This window comes from Microcaecilia unicolor, chromosome 11 (assembly GCF_901765095.1).
Source record: "Microcaecilia unicolor chromosome 11, aMicUni1.1, whole genome shotgun sequence".
Classification (NCBI taxonomy): Eukaryota; Metazoa; Chordata; class Amphibia; order Gymnophiona; family Siphonopidae; genus Microcaecilia; species Microcaecilia unicolor.
The window spans coordinates 74,307,813-74,328,954 of NC_044041.1; the positions used below are offsets into that span (position 1 = coordinate 74,307,813).

At 44.6% G+C, this 21,142-nt stretch overlaps 1 protein-coding gene across 1 annotated transcript; it reads left to right on the forward strand.

Annotated features, from left to right (window-relative positions):
• The first annotated feature begins 243 nt into the window (after window positions 1–243).
• GTPBP3 (GTP binding protein 3, mitochondrial) lies at window positions 244–20,685 on the forward strand. Its single transcript, XM_030218709.1, has 9 exons — window positions 244–345; window positions 1,545–1,783; window positions 2,729–2,815; window positions 4,999–5,201; window positions 8,536–8,608; window positions 9,731–9,874; window positions 14,243–14,408; window positions 15,928–16,251; window positions 19,635–20,685. Exons 1-9 carry the CDS (start codon window positions 287–289, stop codon window positions 19,864–19,866), a joined length of 1,527 nt encoding a protein of 508 aa, XP_030074569.1. The 5' UTR covers window positions 244–286; the 3' UTR covers window positions 19,867–20,685.
• Window positions 20,686–21,142: the final 457 nt, after the last annotated feature.

Sequence of the window (21,142 nt, forward strand, 5' to 3'; positions counted from 1 at the left end):
CTCTCTCTGAGCTTCTTTCAGGGTCCACTGGAATATTTCATTGCTACCGGGGAGGGAATAAGATGGACAGCTGGAAGTTGGAACTAAAGCTCTGCAGGCAACAGAAGCCGGAGGGACCCCATTCCAAAACGCACCTCCCCAGAGCCAATCAAAAGCCGGTAGCCACGCCTCCTTGCGCGCCTGCTGTGGTCAGCTCGTCCAATCCAGACTCTGGGGCGTAGCCTGCGGAGGAAGCCCGGCCGGCGGTACTAGTATTCAATCTCCTTGCCCGCCGCCGGCACGATCCATGTGTATTCACGCTTTGAGCGCAGGTCGCTGCTTGAGCGTGGGTGGCGCCCTTTGCAGGTGGGGGAGTGCGTGCCCACTCTTTTCCCACTGTCCCGAGTGTATGACCCACCCAAGGAGGTTTAATAACCTGCCTAGCATTACTTGTCTGTCCGTCCATCTCTATCTATCTTTCTGTTTGTTTGACCTCCCCTGTTTTCCTGGACGTCACATTTCCCTGATGTGTATTTCGCCCCCCTCCCTTAATCTTCTATGTACCCTTTCGCTTTCTGACCGTGCTGTCTGTGTTGTCTCCTACTGACAATCTGTCTTCTGCTCTTCCTGATCTATCTGTATCTCTCTGACCTTTTCTACGTTTTCGCATGTGTGCCTGTTGCAGTCTGCTTTTCTCACAAGACTATAAGTATTGCTAGATGATCAGAACCGGCTAAAGTATCATCTAACGCTCTACCCTGGGAAGAAGTGTCAGCAGTTATAATTATGGGACCCCCTGAAGCGCAGGCGCTTCTTGGGCAGAATTTGCTGCTGGAAAGGAGATTCTAAATAGATGTAGTTGTTGCTGGGATGGTGTTTACCTTCTGGTAGGATAAAGACATGAAGACCATCCTTCCTATACCAGCACCTTTTCTGCATTTTTTACTACATCCTGGGACTGATAAAGCAAGGGTTTGCCCTGGTATTTTTTCACTTAAAAAAACAAACAAACCAGAAAACAAAACAGGATCATGTCATTAATAAATGTGGAGAATTGATTGCAGTTCTGCAGAATTTTTTTTATATATCTGACACCTGCTGTTTTCCTATAATAATCTGCCAGAATGTTTGGGTAGATATAATGTTTAATTAACTTGCACATATTTTTCTGTGTTTCCTTAAATGTATGTCATTAGTAGGCCAAATTAGGCCACTCATTCTGCAGCTTTACCAAATTATTCACTTTTCTGTCTACTTTAAAAATGCAGATACTTCCTGCAAGCAAATTTTATTTAAATCAATCATCTGTGAAAACATCAAATCATTTTTACAGGAAAACTAAGGGCCATGTTTACTAAGGTGCACTAGCGTTTTTAGCGTGTGCTAACTGTAGACACCCATAGAAATAGCGCACCTTAAAATATTAATGCACCTCTAGAGCGGTTTAAATAGGGCCCTAAATAATTCTTCAGTATATTTTAAGCTGTTTCACTTTCTGGGGAGGGTGTAAAGATCAGTTTGACATAACCTTTCACTGATGGTTAAATCATGTTTATTGATGACAGAATCTTCCAGAGAACCTACTGCCCAGACAGACACAGACACACTATCTTTGCCTTGTCTTCAGGCCACGGGAAGTGTGGCGTGGCGGTCATCCGAACCAGTGGCCCTGTCAGCGGAGCAGCGTTGTTGCGTTTGACTGGACGGAAGGAATTGCCCCAGCCTCGCCGCATTACTTTGAGTAAAATCACTGACCCCATTTCTGGAGAGTCCCTGGATAGGGGTCTTGTGCTATGGTTCCCAGGTGGGAGGAGAAGATTATAGACACACACCAGAATAAGACATAACTTTGTCACATCTTGTAGCTGCCTGCTCTAGCACAACTGGGTTGTCAAAGCTGTTGATAGCTATAGTTACTTAGGAGATGGGGAGATAATTTTACAGTGACAATATTGTGAAATATGGCTGTATTCAGTACTTTGTTGGCATTCTTTGAACCTAGAACCTCTATGCCCAATTTGGTTAGTTTGCAAAGTTGGGAAAGAATATTAGAATTTGAGGGTATATATCAAGTTCTCTGATTAACTGCCAGTGTTCACACGGTCATGAATTATTATTACTATTTTACTAACTGACACGGTACAACAGAATTCAAGCTTCATCCAGCAAATTATGTTCACTAAATTGTGGCCACAGTTATGCCAAGAAAGGTTTTGATTTTTAATAGCTACAGTGATTCTCATACTTAATTCCGAAGAGATCTTGTCAAGCAGTTGAACATTGCAGGTGTTGTGAGCACCTGCAGTGTGTACAGTTGGGTTTGTCTAATCTATGGACAGATGTTTAGGAGGAAAGTGTGCCATGGTAATTTTCTTTAAACAAAAGACAGGCGGTTCCACCTTCTGCTCTAGCTACAGTGGGCAAAAGGAAACACGTTCAAAGAGGTTCCAGGTTGGTGACCTGGCAGTAAATCACTGCCAGGAGTGACATCTAATGCATCCCCTTTGGCCTACTGAGTGTCTCATTATTATTTAATATCACAGTTAAAATCTATTATGTGCACAGTTAAAATCATTACATATTTCACACTTCCAGTCTCTTTTCACAAATGGTTTTTACCAGAAAAGGACAGCCCAAAGAGTAATGGCAATAAAAAATATATCCAGTTCTCCTCCTACCAGATTTTGCCTATGCTGTGTTACAGGTAGTTGAGTGTTTTGTTTGCTGATGTGTTTGTCTCCTTCTGCAGGGCCACAGAGTTTCACGGGAGAAGACTGCACTGAATTCCATGTCCATGGGGGACCTGCTGTGACTACTGGTGTGCTCCAAGCTCTGGGTGAGTTACCTGTCCTGAATATCAAGAAGCTGTGTTGCAAGTCAGCCAGGCAGATACTTAATTTATTCACATGCTCAGGCACCCTGTTCTGGACAGTAGCTAATCAAAGGCATTTGGAAGTCCCTGATTGTCAAAGAGAAGGGAAAGAAGCCACATATTTTGGAAAGCTCCATGTTGTGTGTGCAGAAAGACAAATCTGTTTTTAAATGTACTAATTCACATGCTTTTCTGCTGATTCTGCAGGGATACTTGCACTTGGTAAAAGTTGGGTGCTTTGAGTGGTAGGGTTGAGCTTGGCAGGTCTTGCTGCTGGTGCTTGCCTCAGATTGGCACACTTCTACACATGGTTCCTTATAGAGTGTACATCACATCAAACCTCAGGAGCAATATAAGGAAATATTTCTTTATGAAAAGACAGAAACTATGGGCCTGATATTTAAAACAATTTAAACAGCCCCCTGGCTGTTAAATCACCTGTCCAAGCTAACTGGGCATATTCAGTAGCACTTAACCAGATAGTGCCACTGATATGTCCAGTTAGTGCCCAAGCCAAAATCAGCTATTTTGGGGGCTTGGAGTCAGCACTTGGTCTGTCAAAGGTAATGGTATAAATAGGACTACATAAAAGTCAGTCATCTTTATGTGGTTTCACCATAGCCAGTTAAGTGCTAAATATTGCACTTAACTGGCTACATTTTTGCTGCCCCTGTATACCTGGAAATTCAGGGGTCCTTTTACTAAGCTGCGGGAAAAAAGACCCAGTGGCAGGGGCCGTTTTTCCCGCATGCCAAGGCCCTTTTTACTGTAGTGGGTAAAAAGCCCCAAAATACAAATGGCCATGTGGTAAGATAACTCGTACCGCGTGGCCACGTTGGGCCGGCAGTAGTTCTAACGCTTTGTAAAAGGGCCCCTCAGTCCTGGAGCCCCATCATGACTCGGCATTACATTTCCAGGAAGAATGCTGGTGTTGATCAGCAAAATGTTGAGTGCCGCCGGCTGCTACTCCAATGAGCCTGCAAATAGGTGGAAAAATGTGGGATACAAATGCAATAAATAAATATCTGAATGCAAGAAAGCCTGGGACAAGCACAGAGAATCTGTGAGGGACAGGAAGAGATAGTGAAGAGTAGTAGTTGGTGTGGGTGAACAGACTGGGTAGGCCATATGGTCTTTATCTGCATCATCAATTCACCACTTAGCCAAATTTCCTGCTATTCCAGCACCTGCCACCTTGCTAATGTTGTGGTCACATTCAATACAGCATTGCTTATTCCACGGGTGAATGGGTAGGGCGAGCTACAGAAGTAAGTAGATCTTCAGCACTTTCTTCTGTTTATTTAAATTCCATTTATGAACTGCATCGTCTGCTGGAGTTCTGATGTGACGTACAAGCAAATTCTATATACGTTTAAACTTATACCATAAAATAGAAATGAATCCACATATGAAAAACAAAATCTTCTAGAAAATATGGGCTGGAGTTACTACTACTACTTAACATTTCTAGAGCGCTACTAGGGTTACGCAGCGCTGTACAATTTAACAAAGAGAGACAGTCCCTGCTCAAAGAGCTTACAATCTAATAGACAAGTGAACGGTCGGTCCGATAGGGGCAGTCAAATTGGGGCAGTCTGGATTCACTGAACGGTAAGGGTTAGGTGCCGAACGCAGCATTGAAGAGGTGGGCTTTAAGCAAAGACTCACAGATCTCAGCAAGGTTTTTTTTAAAAACTTTTTTACTCCAGGGGGAGGGGAGAGGGCTTTTGATTAATTTTATTTCCCCTACACTCACACCTGCTGTAGCTTTGCCATAACAGTGATTGTGGCTTCCTTTAGAAACCGATAGGCATGTACCCTGATCCTTGTCAGGGTGTGCTGCTGTAGTGCGATGGCTGGGACTGCTCACTTCCTGAGGTGCGATGCTGTCTCAAGGAGCAGGAACCAGGTCTGGGAATTTGCACCATTGCACCAGACTCTTGATGTTTTTTTGGTGGTTTTCTTAGCCCATTCTTGAAATTTTAATTAATTTTATAATGATACAGGGAAGAGAAATGCAAAGTACAAGGAATAATCAAATAGTCAAAGAATATCAATATATATGTAATAGAGGAGGGAAAGGTAGGAATGTAAAGGAGGGGGGGATTAGGGGAAAGCAATATTATAATATATGGTGGTTTTCTTAGGACGTTTGCCGGGCTTACAACTTGCAGAAGCTGGCGAGTTCACCAAACGTGCATTCCAGAACAAGAAATTGGACTTGACAGAAGTAGAAGGGCTTGGAGACCTGATCCATGCAGAGACAGAGGCCCAGAGAAGGCAGGCCCTGCGTCAGATGGCTGGGGAGCTGGGGCAGCTGTACAATTCTTGGAGTCAGAATCTTCTCAGAGTCAGTTCTTTTCCTATATTTACATAAGATAGTGGAATGGGGGGGGGGATAAGTCTTGTCTATTTTGGCTGTTGCTAAATGGAGGGATTCTGTTTCCAGTGCTGTGAAGCTTCCTTCAATGACAATCCTTTCCTTCCTTATTGTCTATTCCAGACCATTCCCAACGAGTGGGTAATATGCTTTCCTACCAGCAGAGGGAGATTGAGAACTACTGACTAGTGACACCTGTATAAGGGACTGTGCAACCCTGACCTTCTCAGTATTCTCAGTCTCCCAGTAGTCTGTGCGACCCAGTCCTTCTTTGTTTTTTCTTTTTGATTGGAAGCTCCGTTTTTGGCCCCACTTAGCCTAATTCTAAATTGATAATGGTGCATAACGCCTAGGGTTTTTTTTCTTGAGGGCGTTTGGCATAAAAATAAATTGGGAAGAAAAAGGAAATTATTAAATTAACAGAAGGAAAAGGAAGAGCAAATTTAAGGCTCTTGGGCTTTGGTCCCTGTGCCGTGTTGGGGGTGTATATTCCGGATTCTGGGTCCCTCCCCCCCCCCTCCTTGTTTGGTGAGTGCTGTGCTTTGGCCTCCTCCCCCGCTTTGCCTAAGAGGAGTTCCTTGAGGAGACCCAGGAATGGCGATGAGCACTATGTTAAAAAAAAACAAATAGCAGCTTGGAGCACTAAGCACTTATGTACTAAGCAGTGAGTCCAGTGGGGGAAAAAAAAGTTGAACAAACAGAACCACAAGATGCTGTGTGGCGCAAGAGCAGCTACCGGATTCTCTGGGGCAGGGGAGAGTGTAGGCGGTGGGACGCATTTTGCCGGTAACTGCTGAGGTGGCATGTCTTCCCAGGCTGAAAAGGTGCGCTGGTGCACAGCCTGTTCAGTGCGCCGCGTGGTGTGGGTACACAGCGGCCTTTGCCGTGTGTGCGAGGAGCCCACCCCATTTCTTGGAGCTGAGCCTGAATCGAGTGCCCCAGATGCGGGGAGTCTGGGGAAGGCCCCGCACCTGGTGAAAGAGGCTGCAACGAAGGAGGCTGTTTTGGTATTTTGTCACTGATTGAACATATGCTGGACTCAGGAGAGGCGCTTCCTGTACTTGCTAGACATGATGCCTCTGCAGTTTCTGCAGCGTTCACTCCAGACTTTGTCCTGCTGAATCAGGCTTATTGCCTGAAGAGAGGTCTGCCCCTCAAGTCTTTGGGGGAGCAAATAGTAGGAACTCAGTAGGGTCTTCTGGGGCATCTGTGGTGGCGCTTTGACCGAAGAAGGCCCGTTTGTACCCAGAGGAGGATTTGGATGAGGTACTGTCCCTGAGATCGGAGCCTCTGCTGGGCGAGGAGCCCATCCAGGGGGAACCCTGGGATGAGGAGACCCTAGAGGACCTTTCTGTGGTTCCTCTGGGGGAAGATCCATCAGTGGTATGAATGTTTTGGCATCAGGAGTTGCCTGGCCTGTTAGTGGAGGTTCTGAAGGTGTTAAAGATTTTGTAGAATCCACCTCAGGTAACCAGGAAGGGTGACCCTCTGAAGGGGGTTCTCCACCCACCACAGACCTTTCCCTACCATGAAGACCTGAAGGAGCTGGTGGAGGGAGAGTGGCAGGCTCCGGATTCTCCTTTACGCATAGGTAGGGCAATGGTGTGGATTTAGAATCCTTTCAGGTTCCTAAGATAGACTGGTGACGATGGTTACCAAGAAGACGACTGTTCCTGTAGAAGGGGGGATGGCTCTGAAAGATCCTCAAGATCAGCATATGGAGGTGCTCCTGAAGCATTCCTTTGAGGTTTCGGGTAGTTATATATGTTTTTGGTGGGCTGAGTGGTTGCCCGACTCTGACGTCCTCTTCCTCGCGTTGTCGTTGGACGTGGTTAATTTGGATTTGGGTACTGCCTTTCTGGCAGATGCCTTGTATGACTTGGTCTGCACCTCTGCTAAGAACCTATCTCTAGTAGTGGAGCAACAGTTTCTGTGGCTCAGGAATTGGGCGGCTGATCTAGCCTCCAAAGTCCGTTTGAGTCAGCTCCTCTTTAGGGGCAAGTTGCTCTTTGGAGAGGCTGGTGAAGAGCTTGGGAGAGTCCAAAGTGCCACGGCTTCCAGAGAATCCAGATTGGCTGCCTGGTCGGCAGGTTGAGGGCTTATGCGGGAATTTCAGTGGTGTCAACCAGGTAGAGGAGCCAGGTCGCAGTGGGCTCATTTCTGGAATAGGGGCCAGTCCTTTTAGGTCTTTCCTTCCTTTCGAGGCGGTAGGGGGCTGTGAAGGGCCTTCCGGAAGTGTCTGGGCTTCCCAGTGATGTTCTGGGGACCTAGCCTTCGGTGGTGCCCATAGGTGTCAGATTGCAGCTGTTTTACCAGAGGTGGGTCCATATAACGTCATACCAGTGGGTCCTCAGTATTATCCAGAACGGTTATGTCCTGGAGTTTTGTTGCCCTCTTCCAGATGCTTTCCTCGTGTCTCCTTGCAAGTCACCGGTCAAGGCAGGGGCTGTCCATCTGACCTTACAGTGTCTGCTGGCTCTTCAGGCGGTAGTTCCAATCCCTCCGGGCAAGAGAGATTCTGGGAGGTATTCGATTTATTTTGTGGTGTCCAAGAAAGAAGGTTCCAGGTGTCTGATTTTGGATCTCAAGCGGGTGAATCGGGCTCTGCGTGTTTCTTCTTTTCACACGGAAACCCTCCAGTTGGTCATGGTAGCGGTTCAGTCGGGGGAGTTTCTCATGTTTTTAGATCTGACAGAGGCGTACCTGCATATTCTGATGTTCCCGGGGACCCGCCCTCGCCGCCCCACCCCCTTCGTTTCCCAGGGTTCTGTTGGTTGTTCCTGTTTCAGGTTTGTTTCCTACTCTATTACTGCTTGGCTATGCGAAATACTGAGCAGGTCAGGGTTGCACAGTCCCTTATACAGGTGTCACTAGTCAGTAGTTCTCAGTCTCCCTGTGCTGGTAGGAGAGCATATTACCGACTCATCGGGATTAATCTGGAGAGACTCAAGGAAAGTAAATTACCAGGTAAGATCTAATTTCTCCTTGCTTGTTACCCCCTCATATCCCCATAATACAGTTAAGCAAATTGTGATGTGATAGTGCTGTTCGCCATCAGCAGCCCATGCTAATGCCATAGTAGTAAAACTAAATTATAAGTATCACTGCTGAATCTTAGATAAGAATTTAAATAGAGGCATAGCCACAATGAAATGAATTTACATTTTGTTTTAAAGAAATGTGAACATTAAATAAACAAAGAAAGGAGAATCGGTAATAAGACAAGATGTATAGCCAAGAAGCAACTGGTGAAACATTAGACCTTTGCCACGTGCACTCATTTGCATTGTACTTTTGGCCTTAGATGCTTGCTCATGTTGAAGCCTATATAGATTTCAGTGAAGATGACAATGTGGAAGAAGGTGTGCTATCTCAAGGTAAGCAGTAACAAGGCAAGCTAGATTATAGGGCTCTGGGCTCTACTTAGAAATTCCTTGGTTCTAATTCCAGCTCTGCCACTGACTGGGTGTGTGTCTCTGGATGGCCTATTGATCAGGGAGGTTGGCTGACACCAGAGAAGCAAAGGGTCAAATCTCATTTCTCCCACTCACTCTCTTATGACCTTGGGCAAGTCATTTTATCCCCCCTCCCCCCCGGTTGCTTTTGATATGAATTTAAACTTAGATTTACTAATATAAATTGTATCATATCTATGTTATATGAATGTTCTGTGTTGTCTATTATGGTATCATTTGTACTTTGCTGTCATTTATCATATTTCTTTTACATTATTTTTCTGCAGGGATATTAAATGTGCATATTTCTGATTCTGTATCATTTTAGTCCTATCACTAGGATTCAATTTGCTGTCTCCAAGTTGAGCTCATTGTTTGTATTCATGCTTATATTTGGTCATTTCACTATTGTTATGCTGTTGTAAGTTTTATGTCAATCTGTACCTGCAGTACACTGCCTTGGGTGAATCTTTTTATAAAGTGGTTAATAAATCCCAAAAAATAAATAATATATTTTATTGAAAACAGGTCCCATGATTGTTGATGAGGCCTGTTTACCAATGTGTATTAAACAGTGTTGACTTGCTATCCCATTTTAGTACATCTGGCTTTAGACTGCAAGTCCTTTGAGGCAGGGAAATACCAGATGTACCTGACATGTAAGTTGCCTGGGTTTGGAAAGGTCAGTAATCAAAAATCCAAATGCACCACATGCACCAGCAGGGTGTAGACAGAGGTTGGGAAGGAGGGTAGAGAGAGGAGAAGGCCGCTATCTCCAAATCCGGGAGGAGCTTAGATCATTGCACAGTGAAATCTGCAGAGAGAGGCAATCCTGTCTTTCAGAAACTTTCTTTGTGTGAAATAGAAGATCACTGTCCATTGCTTGCAGCATTAAAAAACAGTTTTCACTATTCACACATTCTGAATCTGAAGATTGTGGAGTACATGCACGTGTGCTTCAAGCTCCGACTTTTTGTCTTTGAAAAATTGATTCCTTGAGCAGATTGCGGCATGTGCTTGAGACATTAATTCTTCTTGTCTCAGTTGATGTTGCAGTGAAGCTGTTGCAAAATCAGATAAAGCTGCATCTGCAAGATAGTCGGCGTGGAGAGCGACTTCGCAGCGGCATCCAGGTGGTACTAGCTGGACCTACCAACGCCGGCAAGAGCAGTTTGCTTAATACCATGTGTAAGTAGTTACTTGTTGTTATGAGAGATTTCATGGAAGAAGGAATTCAATCTCTATTAAAGTAAACAAATCTTGTATCAATGCACATTAATCCTGCCCCACAGCAACCCCTGCTATTCCAGCACTGAGATCCCCAAACACTACAGTGCAATTGCTCTGCGGCATCCCGTTCCATTCAGTAATGAGATCTCCAATACATAGCTTTGCCACTGCACCTCACTTCTGCCCTGCAGGGTAGTTCTTGTTTTTTTTGTTGTTGTTGTTACTATCCGCTTACGTGCCGCTGAATATTGATGGTTGGTCAACTCAGTGCTGTTTAACTGAGCAGGAACCCCTTCTGCCCAGTTAAACCTTTTTAAGTATCAACCCCATAATATATACATACGCATCACACATAATTTTAATAATTGGGGAAATTCCCAAAGCCATTTACAGGAGTAAATAGCTTTTGGAAAACTGCCATCCTTCCTACTGGTACCTGCTGATGGTGTGATTGTCAGAATCTATTGAACTGTGTTGATTTTAGCTGTTTTTTGCCCCCTCTCCAGAAGCTGCCTCCCTAGGTGACAGCCTAGTCTTGCTTAATGGTTGAGCCGGTCCTGCAAGCTACCAGTCGAGACAGACTCAAGCTATCGCATCACCAAGCCTCACTTAAGCTCCAAAATGCTTGCATGAAATACCAGTTCTTAAGACAGATATGAACATTCAGTCCGAAGGTTGTCAGGAAACATTACGGAGTCTCTGTATCTATTATAACTACTAATTATATATTTAGCTCTACAAAATATCCAAAGGGCTCATAAGAGATATTGGTCATTTTCATACCCATGATGACTGGGTCTCTGTTCTCCCAGGGTCCTTGTGCTGTGTCTTTAATTTAGCCTGTCTCAGGCAGCCAGCCAGCAACAGGTCCCTTGCATTGTGATCACACTATGAATAGACTCCTGCTGGCGTTGCTGTAAATAGATAAGTATAGCTCTCCCCAGTCCTGGTCAGCGAGGACCCCATGGTATATGAGGGTATTGTGTCCTCTGTAGTGCAGTTTCCTGTTCATGTTCACAGAGGATTTGGCCCTGGACATTGAACGTCAAGGAAGAGGCTGTCAGGATGTGACTCAGTCGGCTTTGTGAGGGGACAGACCTGCCACCCAGCTTTGTTTTTTCCTTTCCATGGGGTGGGATCTCATTAAGTTCTGTCACAAGCTGGTTTTGCTGTGTTTAGAAAGTTCTTGTGACTTGAGGCGTGGTGATTTAAGCCATTTTTGGACTTTGGACCTATGACACTATTGTACAGATCTCACATCCGCAGTGTGTGTGTCAATACTACAAGCGAAGGGCTGGATATCGGTGAGTGCCAAGACACTCCCTAGAGCCCTTCTTTCATATGTAACCTAAATTTGAACAGTTTCTTAGAATGCTACTTAGGTATGCTTCATGAATATTCATTTCGGGGATCCTGAAAGTCATAACATAATCATTGCCATTCTGGGACAGACCAAAGGTCCATCAAGCTCAGTATCCTGTTTCCAACAGTGGGCAATCCAGGTCACAAGTACCTGGCAAGATCCCAAAACAGTAAAATAGATTTTATGCTGCTTATCCTAGAATATGCAGTGAATTTTACCAAGTCCATCTTAATAATGGCTTATGAACTTTTAGGAAATTAGCCAACCGCTTCTTTGTGTACCCCCTAGTCCTAGTATTTTTGGAAATAGTAAACAAACGATTCACATCTACCTGTTCACTCAGTATTTTATATACCTCTATCATATCGCCCCTCAGCCGTCTCATCTCCAAGCTGAAGAGCCCTAGCCGCTTTAGCCTTTCCTCATAGGGAAGTCATCCCATCCCCTTTATCATTTTTGTGGCCCTTCTCATCGACCTTTTCTAATTCCACTGTATCTTTTTTGAGATGTGACCAGAACTGCACACAGTATTCGAGGTGCAGTTGCACCATAGAGCAATACAAAGGCATTATAACATTCTCAGTTTTGTTTTCTATTCCTTTCCTAATAATTTCTAACATTCTATTTGCTTTCTTAGCCGCCGCTGCACATTGAGCAGAGGGTTTCAGCATATCATCAATGATAACACCTAGATTTTTTTCTTGGGCGGTGACTCCTAATGTGGAACCTTGCATCACCTAACTATGGTTTGGGTTCTTCGTTCCCACATGCATCATTTTGCACTTGGTAAAAGTCATCTGCCATTTGGATGCCCAGTCTCGTAAGGTCCTTTTGCAATTTTTCACAATCCTCTTGCAATTTAACAACTTTGAATAACGTTGTTTCATCAGCAAGTTTAATTACCTCATTAGTTATTCCCATCTCTAGATCATTTATAAATATGTTAAAAAGCAGCGGTACCAGCACAGACCCATGGGGAACCCCACTATCTACCCTTCTCCATTGAGAATACTGACTATTTAACCCTGCTCTCTGTTTTCTATCTTTTGACCAGTTTTTAATCCACAATAGGACATTCCTCCTATCCCATGACTTTTTAATTTCCTCAGGAGTCTTTCATGAGGTATTTTGTCAGATGCCTATTGAAAATCCAGATAGACGATATCGACCGGCTCACCTTTATCCACATGCTTATTCACCCCTTCAAAGAAATATAGTAGATTGGTGAGGCAAGATTTCCATTGCCTTAAATCCATGTTGGCTTTGTTTGATTGATTAATCCATGCTTTTGAACATGCTCTATAATTTTGTTCTTAGTCTCTACCATTTTGCCCGGCACTGATGTCAGGCTCACCGGTCTATAATTTCCCAGATCACCTCTGGAACCTTTTTTAAAAATCGGCACTACATTGGCCACCCTCCAATCTTCTGGTACCATGATTGATTTTAAAGATAAATTACATATTACTAACAATAGCTCTGCAAGTTCATTTTTCAATTCTATCATTACTCGGGGATGTATACCATCCGGTCCAGACGATTTGCTACTCTTCAGTTTGTCACTCCATTACATCTTCCATGTTTACAGAGATTTGTTTCATTTTCTCTAACTCATCATCATTGAATACCCCAGTATCTTTCCCACATCTTTGCTAATAATAATAATAATCTTCCTCGGTGAAGACTGAAGCAAAGATTTCAATCTCTCCGCTATGGCCTTATCTTCCCTGATTGCCCGTTTTATCCCTCGGTCATTTAGTGGTCCTACTGATTCTTTTGCTGGCTTCTTGCTTTAGTATACCTAAAAAAGTTGTTATTCTGTGTCTTTGCCTCCAACGCAGTCTTCTTTTCAAGGTCTCTTTGCCTTCCATATCAGCGCTTTGCATTTGACTTGCCATTTCTTATGCTGTTTCCTATTAATTTCAGTCAGATCCTTCTTCCATTTTCTGAAAGATTTTCTTTTAGCGCCAATAGCTTCCTTCACCTCACATTTTAACTATGCAAGCTGTCATTTGCCCTTCCTTCCTCCTTTTTTAGTATATGGAATATATACTTCCGGGCTTCCAGGATTATACTTTTGAACGGCATCCATGCTTGATGTAAATTTTTGACCTTTGCAGCTGCTCCTCTATGTTTTTTTTTCACTGTTCTTCTAATTTTATCGTAGTCTCCTTTTTGAAAATTAAATGCTAACGTATTGGATTTCCTGTGTGTACTTACTCCAAAATTGATATCAAATCCGATCATATTAATAATCACTGTTATCAAGCAGCCCTATCACCATTACCTCCCGCAGCAGATCATGTGCTCCACTAAGGACTAGGTCTAGAATTTTTCCCCCTCTTGTTGGTTCCTGAACCAGCTGCTGCATAAAGCAGTCGTTGATTTCATCAAGGAATTTTACCTTCATAGCATGCACTGATGTTACATTTACCTAGTCCATATCAGGGTAATTGAAATCACCCATTGTTGCCCGGTTTATAAGCCTCTCTGATTTCTGATAACATTTCTACATTGGTCTTTTCATCCTGGCCAGGTGGATGGTAGTACACTACTATCACTACTACTATACTACTATAAATCATTTCTATAGCGCTACCAGTCGTACGCAGTGCTTCACAATTGAACATGAAGAAAAGACAGTCCCTATCACTATCCTTTTCCCCTTTACACATGGAATTTCTATCTAGATTTGAGAACCACTAATCAAGGGATGTTCCACCTCCCTTTCTACAGACTTTCTACTACAGGGCACTAAGGAGAATTAATTTGAGTATTGGTCCCCTGCTCAAGTGAAATAGGTAGGGTGACCGCGCAACTCCATGTCAGGGGAGACAAACTGAGCCAGTCCTGGTTTTGTACTCTTGTATGAACAGAATTTCTCTCTTTGCCACATAAACCTGAGCCTCAGTTACCAGAAGCCCCTTAAGTGTCCATCTGTCCCTTCTGCTTTTCTCCTGTAGGCCAGAGACCTGCAGCCATAGTGTCTCCTGTTGCGGGGACCACGCGGGATGTGGTAGAAGCAGCACTGAACATTGGGGGTTATCCTGTTGTCTTGAGTGATACGGCGGGACTACGAGAGACTGAGGACAATATCGAACAGGAGGGGATGAGACGGACTCGGGAGAGGTCAGGACCAAGGCATAAGAACATAAGAATAGCCATACTGGGTCAGACCAGTGGTCCATCTAGCCCAGTATTCTGCTTCCAACAGTGGCCAATCCAGGTCACAAGTACCTGGCATATACCCCACTCTGGAATTACAAAACAGAAAGTGGGATTAAACCCTCTTTTCTTCCTTTAATTGGTTCCCCTTATATTTGGCTCACTCTTTAGAACTCCCTCCTGAATGTTTCCTGCCCAAGAAGAATCAAAAGTTCATAGGTTCCAATGACAGATATGAGAGAACTGCAGTTATATGACTTACCCCCCAAACTGTTGTCAGGATCCACAGTTCTGTCCAAGAGGTGCCCTGTAGTATGATGGATAAAAGTGTGATGGAGATGGTCCAGAGGAACCTGCCATCCTCCTCACACTGCAGTTTTTCCAAAGCTTCCTGAAGCTGGTGATTTTCCAAACTGCCCTTAAGGGCCAGTGCAACTCAGTAAGCATGGCAGAGGGGTGCCAACCTCTGGGAGGCGCTAAAGGCCACCACAAGCCATGCTACCTGATGCACCAGCCTACTGTTTCTCTTCCCTTCCTTAGTTACCGTGTCCGGCCTCTGTCCACCCCACTGCCCCCACACAGTCCAGCATCAGTGCCTGCTTCTTCTGGACTCTTCCCTCCAGCATATCTTTCTCCCTTTCCTCCTCCCCCTCTGGCGATCCTCTTACCCTGTTGCAGCACAGACGCAAACACGCTGCCGTGTGCCTTCCTTAGGATGGGTTCCACCCTCACAGAAACAGGAACTTGAATCAGAGGAGGTGGGACCTGGCTGAGGGAAGGCCCGAGGCAGCGTGTTTGCGTCTGTGCTGCTGCCACGACACAAGTTAAATGATTTTTTAACACAGGGAAGGTGAGAGAAGAGGTCTGGGGATGAAAAGGGGTAGGGCAGGTGAGAGAAGGGGTCTGGGTCTGGAATTGGGAGCTGAAGGGGGTGGGGCAAGAGAGGGGGTTGAGGTTGGAACTGTGGGATGAAAAGAGGAAGCAAGTGGGAGTTGGGAGCTGGAACTAGGGGCTTAAAAGGGGGGCAGATGAGAGAAGGGGTTGGGACTGGATCTGGGAGCTGAAAAAATGGGTAGGTGAAAGAAGGGGTTGGGGTTGGAAATGGGAGCTGAAAAGGGGGGTCTGGGCCTGGAACTGGGGACTGAAAGGGAGGGGAGGAAGGTAAGAGAAGGGGTCTAGGAGATTGTGTGAGGGGGCAGGAATGTTATTGCTGCACACTTGGTGAATGGTGAGGATGGGAGGCGCTTCTGCTGTTTGAGCACAGGCTACGACATTTCAGAGCTTTAGCACTGTGTTAAACACTCTTTGCTCTTTTCTGGTTTTACTAAAGGGCATTTCCTATTCTCTGTGTATGACAGAAGTTATTAGTAGATATAGTACTCTGCTGGCTGTGCCTGCCTGTCCAGGTGCTTTCTGTTGAACCAGCCTTGTATGTTTTCTGAATTCTGGTCTCTAAACTGGCTCTTTCCTGCTTTCATCCCAGGTTAGACCAGGCAGATCTGGTGGTAGCTGTGATGGACAGTGCAGAGCTTTCCAGGGAGCTGAGCAGTAGTGATGGAGGCAGCTGGAACATCATGCAGGGCTGCCTAAAAAACATGATTGCCCTTCCTTCAGACAACAGCATGCTGCAGCCCAGACCCTGCATCCTGGCCCTAAACAAGGTAGACCTACTGGAGCCTACTGCCCAGGAGAGATTGCTGGTTGCCTGCAAGGACACAGAGCTGATCCAGGCATGCCTGCTATCCTGCAGAACTGGAGAAGGGCTAGAAGGCTTCCTGAATTTACTCAAAGAAAACCTTGAAAACATGTAAGCCCCTGTACCTGCACTTCTGTAGTTTCATTTGTCAGCTGTTATTTTTAATTAGAATTTCTGCTCCTTTTTGCTTATATGGGGGGTCCTTTTACTAAGCTGTGGTACGTGCTAGCATAGGCATCCTGCAGTGAGTTCCTAATCTGTGTGCGCTACCTACATGCTAAAAAATATTCCACCTGATATTTAGTTCTATTTAACTGGTCAGAACAGATGCTGACCAGTTAGATAGAGCTTAACCGACTATCCTCTGCTGAATATCCACGCTTAGTGGGTGGCGAATAACTGGTTATGTCACGCGATATAACCGGCTATCCGCCGATTTTTAAACTGGGTTTGACTGTCATATTTGGCCGTATCAGACCCTGGTATGTCTTTGGCCGACTTAAAGATGACCGGCTGTGTCTGAATATCAACATAGCTGGTTATCTTCAAACAGGCCGAAAACCCCCTGGATATTCAACGCCAGTCACTGGAAATGACCCGGCATTGAATATCCAGATTCAGCACAGACCGCAGGAGACAGCGCTGATAATTTCTTTCCGTTAATCCTTCCCACTATTCCAGAACCTCCTGGGATGGTTGTGTCCATCAACCAGCAGCTGGAGATAGAGAACTGAAAGCTAAGACATATCTCTCTTGGTATCCAGTTGAGCTCTTTATTATTTATGTAGAAAAGCAGTAAGGAGAAACTCAGAATAAACACAACAACTTTGACCAACTCACTAACCTAACACTTAACTAGATGAGCAAACGTGTGGACTTCTCTCATCTCTGGACAACTTGTAAAGAACAAGAGATATGCAGGAAGCACCATGCAAAGTGACGGTCGTTATTTGACCCATTACTTTGCAGCAACTAAACATCTCAGAAACCTGGGGCAGGCCTCTGGAATAGTGGGAAGTACTAATGGAAAGAAATTTTATTAGGCAAAACCTAATATCTTCTTCCATTACATAGCTTCCCACTATTCCATAATCTGTGGGATGTTCAAAAGCAATCCCTAGAGTGGGTAGGATCCTGCCACCTATGCCCTGAGGACCGAAGCCCCAAAACTAGCTCCTAAACGCGAGGCAGTGTCCACCCTGTAATGCTTGGCAAAGGTATGCAGCGTCTACTACCTCACCGCTTTGCAGATATCCGCTGGAGATAGTAAGTTAGTCTCTGCCCATGATGTTACTGTGTGCCTTGTAGAATGAGCCCGCAAGGCCTGAGGAGCCTGCTTCCACGCAAGCAAATAAGCTGATTTGATAGTCCTCCTTCAGCCATCTAGCAATTGAAGTCTTGGAAGCCATAAGGCCAAGCCTTTGTTTACCAAAATGCACAGTTCGTCCAACTTGCGAAACTCATTCATCACTTCCAGATATCTAATGAGGACTGTACGCACGTCGAAAAACTTCAAGGAAGAATATGAGCCTCTTCATCCTCTCTGCAAAAGGATGGAAGTTCCACAGATAGGTTGAGATGAAATAAGTACATAAGTACATAAGTAGTGCCATACTGGGAAAGACCAAAGGTCCATCTAGCCCAGCATCCTGTCACCGACAGTGGCCAATCCAGGTCAAGGGCACCTGGCACGCTCCCCAAACGTAAAAACATTCCAGACAAGTTATACCTAAAAATGCAGAATTTTTCCAAGTCCATTTAATAGCGGTCTATGGACTTGTCCTTTAGGAATCTATCTAACCCCTTTTTAAACTCCGTCAAGCTAACCGCCCGTACCACGTTCTCCGGCAACGAATTCCAGAGTCTAATTACACGTTGGGTGAAGAAAAATTTTCTCCGATTCGTTTTAAATTTACCACACTGTAGCTTCAACTCATGCTCTCTAGTCCTAGTATTTTTGGATAGCGTGAACAGTCGCTTCACATCCACCCGATCCATTCCACTCATTATTTTATACACTTCTATCATATCTCCCCTCAGCCGAGCTGATACCACTTTCGGAAGAAAGGAAGGAACTGTGCTCAGGGAAATCCCCACATCTGAAAAGAGCAATATAAACTGGAAAAAACAGATCCCGATTCAGCTGAATGCTCTGTCAGGCCCTGAGGATGTAAAATGGTGGCTGTACTCCACATGTGATCAGACAGAGACTGTTCCTTACTGCCAGTCAGCCCTTACAAAATGGCGCCAGTCTCCATGTTGTCCTCAAACTGCACTAGCCTTGCCAGATACCCCAAAGTCCCCGGCATATTTGGATGCTGTGCCAAATCCGAAGGCATGCTACTGCCAACCATTTCCCCTTCGTCCTGTGGGATTCCCAGCTTGCACACATTGCAATGCCCTGAAACCGGTTGGTGGGTCCCATAGCAGGAAAAATGCTTAACTGCCTCCGCGGGGGTCGCCATTCACCTCGACTGGCACAAACATATCACTACGGTGTCCCAAGTGATAAGTCAGGATCCCTGCCCTGAACCAAGTAGAACTTGCAGCCCTCCAAGCAGTTCTGAGTCAAACTTTAGTTGAACTTACCACTGCCGGCTGTTCCCCCGAAACTCAGTTTCCACAAGTCTTACCCCAGCTGAGAAAGAATGAGAACTGATACTCCCTCACGCTCGCCAGCAAACCTCTTTCTTCTTTTTTTTTTTTTTAAGCTGTGCTAGAAAAGGAGAGCTCCACAGGGAACAAGGGAGAGGTGAAGGGAGGGAAGAAGTAAATTTGTGAGGCACCACAGACAGGGATCTGAAGACCTCCAGATATGACTCTGCAGACTCAAGCCCACCTGCAAAGCTCAACTGGGGATCAGTTGACCAACTGGACCAGGAGCAAATCACTCAGAACTAGAGGCTGAACAGTGTGTCCATTCACCTTCTGAAGATAGAGGACTGAAAACTGAGCTGAGACATAGCTCTTTTGGCATCCAGTTCAGCTCCTCAGTATTTTCTATCTCCACCTACTGGTTGATGGACACAGCTATCACACAGGTTCTGGAATAGTAGGAATCTATGTAATGGACGAGGGCATTGCAGTACTCTGACTGACTAGGAACTAAATGGAGCACTATACATAGTGGCTAGATCAAAGAAGGAGCATACCAAATGAATTTATTATCATTTGAAAAAGCACTTCTTCATCAAAAAAAGATGCGTCATGGAATGTCAGTTTATCTAATTCTCAGGATACATAATCAACTATTTTAATGTGAGCTCTTACTATAGTAAGAGGCTGCAGTAATGTGATAGAATCTCTCCTATTAAAAATGAGGCCTTTTGTGATAAGTGACACAGCATCAACGGTCCTTTTCCATTTTATTCTGATGAGCCCTCTAGGTAATTTAAAAAGGTGGCAGGTTCTGTGCCTCTCTTACTCTAACTTTAACAGTCTATGCTTGCTTGCCAAAAAGTACTGTCATCATTTTCATTTGAATTGTCTTCCAGGTGTGGCAACCCCTTGGTTGGAGCTCCCAGTCTCACCCAGACACGGCATCGTCTGCACCTAACCAGTTGTCTGGAAGCGTTGGCCCGGTATCATCATTACAGAGATCAGGATCTTGTCCTGGCTGCAGAGGAGCTTAGAACTGCACAGAGACACCTGGGAAAAATTACTGGCAAAGTGGGAGCTGAGGAAATCTTAGATATCATATTCCAAGACTTCTGTATTGGGAAATAGAAGCTGCACACTTTCTGCCCTGCTGTAATGTTACACAGTAAGGTAATATAGTAAATGAGATTCAGATGGTTTAGGTAAATGCACATATGAATTCTCGTATACAACCCAGTACCAGTTCCCCTTTCCTCGTCTTTTCCTTGTCCTCTCAACTCTTTCCCCAGCCGTTCTCCACATCTAATCCAAGTATGCCCGAAATCTTCAATGCAAACCCCCCCCCCTCTCCCACAAAGTAATCCACGCATTATAAACATAATGGAGCATGAATATACTACCCAAGGCAAACTTATTTTCAAAAAAGGAAGGAAAAGCATCAAGAAGCTCAAAATCAAAAAGATTTAAAAAGCTGTTGTGATCAAACCGATCTTAACTTCATCTCTGGCAAAAACCTTCCAAAAATATTCAGTTTCTTTTAGCAATTTTAATCAATATATCTAGATAGTGCACTTGTTATAGTCTTTCTACATTCAATGCCATGCAATTATGGGAAAGCACTTATCATAATTGTTTCGTAGTTGTTTACCTGCTTGGGGTGACATATCCTGCCATGATATCCTCATTAGTAAGGAATGAGTCATTCTGTTGTGCTCCAACATGCTTGTATTGGAAGTTGGATGCACATATCCAGCAATGTATGCTGTGATTAGCACCAAGTGTCAGACCTACTGGCTTTGGACCTTCTGTGCAGATGTGATCCTGAATTCATTCTAGTGTCACTCTCAATTTCACAACTATAAACCTATTTACATCCTGAAAGCTGCAGCACAGATTGGGCCTGAATGAGTTTCACCTTGGGCCACAGAAGATTGACAGTGCAGTGTTTCCCAAACCTGGTCCTGAAGGCACCCCAGCCAATCAGATTTTCAGGATATCCACAATGATTACTCCTGAAAGAGATTTGCATGCACTGCCTCCACTGCCTGCATATCTCTCTCATGAATATTCATAGTGGATATCCTAAAAACCAGACAGGCTGGGGGTGTGCCTCCAGGACCAGGCTTGGGAAACACTGACAGTGTGTGTATATACAATAGTACCAGGAGAAAAGGGGGCAACGCCTTCCACAAAGGGCAAACAAGTCAAACCAGGGGTGGAAGAAGACCGAGATCAAATGACAGCCGAACAGCTGAGTAGGAGCTTCAAAACGAATTTATTAGGACCCGACACGGTCTGTGTTTCGGCCAAAAACCCTTCTTCAGGGGTCTAAAAGCATAAAATTGATGTACAAAACTTAAAAAAAAACCCAAAATTAAACAATAATTTAAAACATCAGATAATG